At 33.8% G+C, this 9,258-nt stretch overlaps 1 protein-coding gene across 2 annotated transcripts; it reads left to right on the plus strand.

Annotated features, from left to right (window-relative positions):
• Positions 1 to 605: 605 nt before the first annotated feature.
• On the plus strand, positions 606 to 8,581 carry LOC112523030 (beta-glucosidase 46-like). 2 transcript variants are annotated; one of them, XM_025132456.1, is made up of 13 exons: positions 606 to 895; positions 983 to 1,049; positions 1,127 to 1,185; positions 4,064 to 4,139; positions 4,607 to 4,681; positions 4,799 to 4,886; positions 4,991 to 5,243; positions 6,123 to 6,260; positions 6,307 to 6,440; positions 6,525 to 6,783; positions 7,473 to 7,575; positions 8,129 to 8,237; positions 8,323 to 8,581. In XM_025132456.1, the coding sequence occupies exons 1-13, from the start codon at positions 737 to 739 to the stop codon at positions 8,537 to 8,539; spliced, it is 1,737 nt and encodes a 578-aa protein (XP_024988224.1). In that variant the 5' UTR covers positions 606 to 736; the 3' UTR covers positions 8,540 to 8,581. The 2 variants fall into 2 exon arrangements, with proteins under 2 accessions (XP_024988224.1, XP_024988226.1); XM_025132458.1 differs by lacking the exon at positions 6,123 to 6,260 and having other exon boundaries at positions 6,325 to 6,440.
• The last annotated feature ends 677 nt before the right edge of the window (positions 8,582 to 9,258 follow it).

The following is a 9,258-nucleotide window of genomic DNA, read 5'->3' on the forward strand; positions in this document are numbered from 1 at the left end:
AATTATATAATGACAATTAATTAATATATATGTATATTAAATAATAATGATAATTAAATTTATTTATGTTTTATAGATTTTAGAGATTACATGATTTCTAAGCATTCACCCTGTGGTGTCATTAGCATTTCTTAAAGAAAATCTCTAATGATTTAAACATCATATTAGCTGACACTGCATTGCTCATTCATAAGATTCCTTGAGTGTTTGTTGATGACTTATGACACTGACAGAACAAAATTACAGTGTAAAAAGACTTTCCTCTCCAATCCATGCAAACCATATATCCTTCTTGACTTCTTGTGCTTGGGTACCTTACTATCTTATGATTATAAACCAACAAGTTTGTAAATCACTGTACAACTGCATTAAAGACGTCCTTGATTATGCATTATTGTTTTTTTCTTTCAGAAAATGGATGGATTAAATGCGTGAAATGAATTTATTTCAACTTCACATCGCTTTCCTCTTTCTTTCGGTTCTATTTTGTGAGTCACCTCCTACACGTCAAATGGACAAAAGAACAAGTTCTATGTGTACATTATGGGAACTGCACCTTGGCTTCCTGTCATATGCTACTTGTTTTCTGCACTTATTTTTTCCTATAAAAACCTGTAACGTCTTTAAAAATACAGACTTTCTTACTCACACCTTTAGTTTTGCATAGTTCCATTCATCACTTCCCTATAGTTCCATCCATCACTTCCCTATAGTTCCATCTTTCAACAATTTTGATATGGGATATTCCACAAATTTGTTGTTGCTCGTTGTTCTCGGGGCATATTCATCAATCTTTACGGCATCGTACGGATTTATTAACGTTTTAGGAGCCAATTCCAGTTCATCTTCAATTCCAAGAAACTTCTTGTTTGGAACAACATCATCTTCTTATCAGGTTGATCTTTTACCATCACGCATTTCCTTTCTTTTTTCTTTTTTCTTTTTGATCTTTATTTTGGACGGATCCATACCATGTTTGCAGTTCGAAGGAGCTTACCTTACTGATGGGAAAGGTCTCAGTAATTGGGATATTTTCTCACATAAACCTGGTAATTAACTTATTTCTCTGTTGTAACTTTCTCTTCAAAACTCTTTAATATTTGCAGCTTTTTGACTTTTTTTGCAGGAAATATTGCTGATGGTTCTAATGGAGACATTGCTGTCGATCATTACCACATGTATCTTGTACGTACAAACCTTTTACTGTTAGGAGAGGAGAGAAAGAAAAAGAAATTAAGTGTAACTTTCCCTCAGGGTTCTTACCTTTTTCTCCTGAAAGAACTGGTTTCTTTCCAAATCATTTCCGTCTCTCCATTACATAAAGTCGTAAAAGTCAAAATGCACCTCTTTAGTAAGACAAAATAGTGACTTCTAAATGAAGTCTATACAAACAATTGAAACAAATCCTGTAGAATAATACTTGCAGATGCTAGTGCTTATATACACTTGAAAAATTCTGCATTGATATGCTTGCACTTGAATGTGTATTAAAGAAAAAAGATGTTACAGTTTTTCTTCTTCTGTATGTGATTCAATTTATCTCAACAAGTTGTTATGCTAGCCCAATTAAAGTATACATAGTGGTGACAGATACAATCTTGTTTTCTTGTTCTTTTTCGAATTCGTATGTTTTGGCTGTTAATATGTTATATTCTTGCAAAAGGACTATAACAAAAAATTTATTTTCGTATTCTTACAAAATCTAATAAAAAGGATGTTTTATATGTATATATAAATGAACCACTGATGCATACATTCAATCTTTGCTTAAACAACTAAGCTCTAGAAAGTTACTAAAGCACCTAGCTCTTTAAAGCTTTTTAGAGCACTTACAAGATCTACCGAAGAAGAGCGAAAGATATTAATTTGTTTGTTGTTCTTTTGCTTGCTTCTAGTGCATTCTTGGCATTGTATATGTAGTGGTTGTAGTGGGGTGCACCAGAAGATGTTGTGGCCCATGAAATAAGAAGGGGACCATGTTATCCCTTTCCTACTGCAACTTGATACCCTCCTTGATGGCTTAAATAGCTCCAAAACACTTGAATAACTTACAATTCCCACACATCTATACATTATTAAGTGCCTTTAAGTCCTTGATAATGGACTATTAATAACTATACATTATTGTTTGTCATTTTACTATTTAAAGCATGGGGCTAGCTGCATAGCCGTCCTTGGAGAGGACGGCACGGGCACACATCAAGGGCCTAAAAATATCAGGGGCCCAATTATTTTTCTTAAAATACAATAGAAGTTTAATAAATTAAAGAAACCCAAAAAATTGTAGCATATAACAAGAGACAAAAAGAATTTAGTAGATAATAAGGACCCAAAAACATATCAACTAATTACATTATAAAAGAAAATAAAAAAAATTAATTGATAATTCATTATATGCTATTGTTTATTGCCTCTTTGATTTTTTTTTATCTCCAACAAGATCCAGTGATATTGGTTATTGTTATCTCTATATGCTTGACTGTTTTTGTACTTGAACATTTCAACGTTAAGATCATGTGCTTGCTATTGCTATATATTTTTGTTGGATATTTTTATCAATTTTTGTTTCTATTGACTATTGCTATTTGGTTATATTGTTTTAATTGTTTTTCTTCACTATTATTATCTATTCTTGTTTCTACATAAAATATTTTGCTATTATTTGACAATCAATCTATTGTTCTTATAATTTATGATGTGTTTAATGGTTTTGTGATTAATCAATAAAATTTTTCTACTATATGTATTTAGTAATGTCTCTTATATATGTCATGTTCCATAAACTTTTAATCTTAACATCTTATTTTACTTGAGCAGAAAAAAAAGAAAAACAAAATTTAAATATCTTCATCAATTGTTTGACTTATGTATTTTTCATTGAGATTCCGCAACACCAGAAGATTCTATTCAAGTGCTCAAACAATCATTTGTTGAGTTTGCATATTATATGTTTAATTCATTGTTTATTCTTATTGGATCTCAATGAATCATCTTTTTCTTTTATATTCTTATTAATCCTCATTTGTCTACTTGTCCAGAAAACCTTGATAATCTTCTTTTATTATTGATCTCTTGTTGACCTTCACGATTACTTCATTCACGTAAATTTTCTTTTTGTATCAAAATAACACATATTTCTTGTTATGAACTAAAAAAATTCTTACTTTTTATAAAAATTTATCAATCATAGTTCATATATTCTTGGTTTCAAATTACCTAACAAGAAGTATGTAAATTTAAGTACTCTTTTATATATCTATAATAAAGATAAATAAGATTTCTTTCCTCAGTAAATTATTAGCATTTCTTGTACTCAATTTTATACTAATGAAGAGCATTTATTGAATTTTTTTTTTCGTACTTACCGAGGGTCACTACAAGAAAAATGAGTTTTGACAATGCTCCTTTTAGCGATGATATGTTTCCGCTGCAAGTTATGGCAACAACATGTTGTTATATACTCTTTCTGATGATAAATGAACTTTTTGCGACGACAAAAGTAATTGCTAAAAACCTTGTTTCTTGCCGTGGGCCCTATTTTTACGTTTACCCATGCCTATAAAATGTCAGGAAGGGGCATGGTTAGCTGTACTATCGATGATAGATTTATTCTTTCTTACTGTCTAAAATGGTGAACAGTATTCAAGATACGAATCACACCTTAGGATGTACAAATTGAAAATTAGAACACATGCTTAGATCTACTTAGTAAATATAAGAAATTGAAAATAGAATGAGTTCACAAGTTGATAATATTCGTTCGACCTTAGGGGTGACTTGGTCATTGCTATTGGACTCAAAACTTGTATCACTCATCGTTCAAGTTACTTGGCATTGAATATAATGACTGCTAATGCAATTTAAAAGAGCTACTTTAAGTTTTATTTTACTGCTTACTATTTTTCTCTAGCATTAGAATTAGTATGTTAATCTTGTGTAAACCAAACCAAACAAACCCAGTAATCTCATGTAAAGATAGGATGCATGCAAACTTTACCTCTAACCAAAGGTAGACAAAATTTCCATGAAAATGTGCTAATCTTGTGTCTTTATGATAATATAGGATGATCTTGAGCTTATGGAATACATTGGATTAAATGCCTATCGTTTCTCCATATCATGGGCTAGAATTTTACCTAGTAAGTTATTAATGTTCTCTTAGCTTCTGCTTTTTAAGTAAAAATCATAAATTATAACCTGTACAACAACCTACTCAAATATATTAGCAAATCATGTGTGGTTGCATTTTCATACATGAACATGTATGGAGAGAGAGAGAGAGAGAGAGCGCTAGGTTTTCATTTATATAAATTTTGATTGTTTGTGGTATAGGTCAGAAATATGAAGTATGTTCTTGCTGCACTTTCTGTTTACTGTACCCATTGCTTCTTTGCACGCCCTATATCTTGTAGCTTGCTTGTTTTTTAAATTTTTTGTTTTGTAAGTTGGAGGTCTTCATACATCTTACCCCCACATCCTACCCATGTGTGAGACTTAATGGGTTCGTTTTGTTTGGTATACTTTTCTCCTGCTTTTCGCTATTGAGATTATGCATACGATATTTGTCAAGTGAGTTGTTGATTATTGGTTTGTTTTCTTCCATTAGAGGGAAGGTTTGGAACTGTGAACATGGCTGGAATAAGACATTATGACAAGCTCATCAATGCCCTCATAGGAAAAGGTTGAGAAAATAATATATATATTCCATATATTTCCTCATTAAAGACTCCAATTTCTGATTATGGAAGTTCAACTTTCAAATTCAAAATAATTATGATATAAATAAATCCCCTTTCAGGAATCCAACCATTTGTGTCATTGACTCATTACGATATACCTCAGGAACTTGAAGATAGATATGGTGGTTGGCTAAGTCCACAAGTGCAGTAAGTAGCAGTTTTCTCGTTACTGAGCATATCTAGAATTCTTGTCATGAATCTGATTAACCAAATGTATGGTAAACATAAGTATCTTCTTCTTTCTTTGTCAGGCAAGATTTTGCTTACTATGCGCATATATGTTTCAAATACTATGGGGACCGAGTCAAGTACTGGGTCACCTTCAATGAACCAAATGTTGTTGCTATACGTGGTTATAGATCGGGGATTTACCCACCAGCTAGGTGCTCAGGTTCGTTTGGGAATTGTAGCTCTGGAGATTCTGAGAGGGAGCCGTTTATCGTAGCTCATAATATGATTCTATCTCATGCGTCGGCAGTCGACATCTACCGGACCAAATATCAGGTACTCCAACCTTACTTAACACAAGTAAGGGGCCGTTTACCAAACGCTTATCTTGGTAAGCGCTTATCAAGTCACATTACCTACACCGGATGAATATGGTAAAGACCAAGAATTTTACCCGGTAAGAGCGAGACAATGACCAAGAGTCTTACCCGGTAAGAGCGAGACAATGACCAAGAGTCTTACCCGGTAAGAGCGAGACAATGACCAAGAGTCTTACCCGGTAAGTGAAGGCGATGACTCTTACCACGGTAAGCGCTTACCAGGTAAATTGTTGCATACGGTGTCGTTTTGGTGGACTAAGATCTTACCCAGTAAGTAAATTATAATGTTAGATTTTACCGATAAACACTTACCGGCTAAGTGTTTGGTAAACGACCCCTAAATAATATAAACTTGTGGGATTTAACCGCTTTTTATCGGCTTTGGGCTTGCTCAAGATAATCTAGGAATCCCACAATTGGGCAAAATTTACTCCCTTACAAATCACTTGTCCCCAAATTCCATGTCAATTATCACCTGTCATATGGTTACTTCATTTAATATATATTTATTTTAATTCGTTCTTTTCTTATCTCTCTTCAACCAGTAGTAAGGACAAAGACAGATTTAGCAAAATTTTCGAAGGGTGGCACTTTTACCTTAAGTGTAAAAAATATGGAAAATTTAATATAAATTAAACCAAACGGTGGCACGAGTTGGTTGGTTGCTTGCATTTGCAAGAAAGGGCCATGGGTTCGACCCCTCCACGGCCAGTTTCCCGCAAATGGTTTAGTACAACAGAAGTTATAGATAAAAGCTGAAAACAGGAAATTTGCCAAAAAGGGGATTCGAACTCTCACCCTTTCAAAATTTAGTTTAAAAAAATATAGCCTATAGGTATCGGGCCACGCAACCAAACATTGCGCCCTCAAGGAACGTAAAAGAATTTCTGCTACGATGTCGTGCCACCGTAAGCTCCCACAGAAGTGCGCCCCTGGTCAGCGTTTGATTGGTGGACAAGGAGGGGAAATGGAGGTAATTTGTATTTGGTTTCATGTCTTCCCTAAAAAGAATTCAACAGGTTTCCACTGGATTTCAGGAGAAACAGAAGGCCAGTATTGGGATTGTTATGAATGCTGTGTGGTATGAGCCCATCAGCAATTCCTCACAAGACAGACTAGCTGCTCTGAGAGCTCAATCCTTCTACATGAATTGGTGAGGTCCCAATTCCGTAAGTCATGTTCTGATCATTAAATTTTCACATGTTTGCTTCAAACTCCAGTTTAATCTGTTGTGTAGGTTCTTAGACCCAATTATATTTGGAAAATATCCTGAAGAAATGAAAGATATTCTGGGATCTTTATTACCCGATTTATCAAACGATTATTTAAAGAAGCTAAAGAATGGATTATTAGACTTCATTGGTGTGAACCATTATACAAGTTTCTACGCAAAAGACTGCTCACAGTCGACATGTGAAGAAGGACCTGGTGTTTCGAAGACGGAGGGTTATTATCTCAGAACTGCTCTTAAGAACGGTGTTCTCATAGGAGAATCTGTATGGCATTCTCTGTTTTATCCTCTTCCCTATATTAGAATTACAACGATTGACTATATGTGTTAGTCCTTGTTCCTTCTACACGTTTGCTCATACTCTTGCACAATCTCGGGTCTTTAAGGAAACAACCTTTCTACTTTTAGAGGTAGAATTAAGGTCTGCATACATCTCATCCTCTGTACCCTACCTTCGAATGGGATTTACGGTGTCGGTTGGGTTTGGATTGGTTTGGTTTTTTACGCGAAGGATACCATCAGTGTTTATATGCAAGGATAATGATGGGCAAATAGATATTTGTAGGGTTTTGAAAGGAAATTATTGCAATTTTCATAGGAGGGAAACCATGATTCCCATTTCATACGTGCCATGAAAATTACAATGATTGACTATTTGTCAACATCAAAACTTTATCATCTCTCTCTCCCTGTCACACTTTCATACAGTCGCGGGTCTTCATGAAACAGACGCTCTATTCTTCGGGATATAGGTCATATTTACGTACACAAAAACCAACTTCCATGTGGTATATATTAGGTGCATTTGGTTTAAACGAATGATACCATCAATTTCTATGTGAAGATGACGATGGGAAAATAGATGATGATAGCTTTTTGAGAAGGAAATTATTGCAATTTTGATTCCCATAGGTAGGAGGATATGTGAATTATTTGGTGTTGTGGGTTATGCAGTCTGCAGTGGATTGGCTTTATGTTTGTCCTCAAGGAATGGAGAAGATGGTGACTTATCTCAAGAACAGATTCAATAATACACCAATGTTCATCACAGAGAACGGTGAGTGACTTGAAGTTCTTCTTTAGTTTATATATAGAGAGAGGGGACAATGATCAAATACAAACCATCCAATTTGTATAAACCGTGCAAACCACTTTCATTTGTGGAGTTCATTGTTTAATCTTACGAATTTTTTTCATGAAATTGTTTAATCTTGTGAAATTGTTTCATATAATACTTTTTATGATGAAGTTATTTCATATATGGTTATGAAATTGTTTCATATAATACTTAATGAAATTTTAATGAAACTGTTTCATGTATTTCTCTAAAATTAAAATAATGAAGATGATAATATCCATGATTAACAACTTCCAGAATAAAAAATGATTAATCAACCTCTCATAATTACAAAAATAGGAACAAAATGAAATTATGATTGGTTGAATGATGTTTGTACGGTTTGTACAAATAACGTGGTTTGCAAAGTAAACCCCTCTCTCTCTCTCTATATATGGTCTAGCAAGAGGAAGCGGGTCCCACAAAACTCGAGTGGGTCCCACTTGTATGCTAATTAGCATCGGTCATTAGTGGAAATCTGCGAATTTTGTAGGCTTTGGCGTGATGAACCGGCCTGATTCAAGAATCAATGATTTCCTCAATGATGACAAACGAGTAGAATACATGAAGAGCTACTTGGATGCCCTGTTTTCGGTAGTAAGGTATGTAATGCATATGTCGTTTTAAAGTTTAACTGATACAAGACTCTGACAAAATTTATTTTATTGGTTACAAATTTTGGATCAGGAAAGGAGCAGATGTTAGAGGTTACTTTGCTTGGTCGTTGCTTGACAACTTCGAGTGGCTATGTGGATACACGATAAGATTTGGTCTTTACCATGTTGATTATGCAACCCTTGAGAGGACACCGAAATCCTCAGCAAAATGGTACAAGCATTTTATTTCAAACTTTACAAGCTGCCAAATTTTAGCAGATGATCAACCGGGTCATTTAGGAATATAATTTTATATGTGATTTAATTAAATTTGTGATTCTATTAAATAAAAAATGGTTTCATAATCATGAGTTTAATTAAACTCATGTTTAAGGTTATATACCTAGGCCCTGGTTTTTAATAGTGATTTGTATTAAATTTTATATTTTTTCTCAAATGAATCAATTTTTAGTAATATATTACTGAACTAGTGTGGGTCTCGTGCTTTGCGAGTTAGCCGGTTGTAAATCCAGAAACTTAGGTGGCTCAGGGTCCTAGGTGTATAAAAGAAATTCTAAAATCAAATAATCCACCTGAACCAAAACGATTTTGGACTATTCAGTTTGTGGATTAATTGGTTTGATTAATCGAATAAAGTAAATTTCAGTTCCGGTTAATTTTTTGCCATGTACATTAACCGTATTATAGGCAAAAGATATATGTTTATGAAATGATGTTCATATGTCCACCTAGTGGTGAGACGTGCATTCAAAGTCAAAGACATTATATAGCTGAATTTATAATAAGAATACTTTTCAATTGTTTAACAAAATATAATGTCTTCACCGGCATTAAATAATAAGTTTGGTTAGCCATGGACGTGTCATGAGACACACATCATGCAACTTAAGATACAAGGATGTTGTAAATGGAATAAAAGTACTGATGATGATATCTATTTGAGATTAACCTTCCAAATTTTTTTTATGTGGTAATTACATCTTTCTTGAACATGGTTCAACTCTCA

Source organism: Cynara cardunculus, assembly GCF_001531365.2.
Source record: "Cynara cardunculus var. scolymus isolate 2C chromosome LG 12, CcrdV1, whole genome shotgun sequence".
Taxonomy (NCBI): Eukaryota; Viridiplantae; Streptophyta; class Magnoliopsida; order Asterales; family Asteraceae; genus Cynara; species Cynara cardunculus.

Excerpts from the sequence above, each read along its gene's own strand:
- LOC112523030 (XM_025132456.1), top strand. The coding sequence starts at position 737 with ATGGGATATTCCACAAATTTGTTGTTGCTCGTTGTTCTCGGGGCATAT. Across the intron at positions 6,784-7,472 it reads GTGTTCTCATAGGAGAATCT|TCTGCAGTGGATTGGCTTTA; the intron begins GTATGGCATTCT and ends TGGGTTATGCAG. Across the intron at positions 8,238-8,322 it reads GCCCTGTTTTCGGTAGTAAG|GAAAGGAGCAGATGTTAGAG; the intron begins GTATGTAATGCA and ends ATTTTGGATCAG.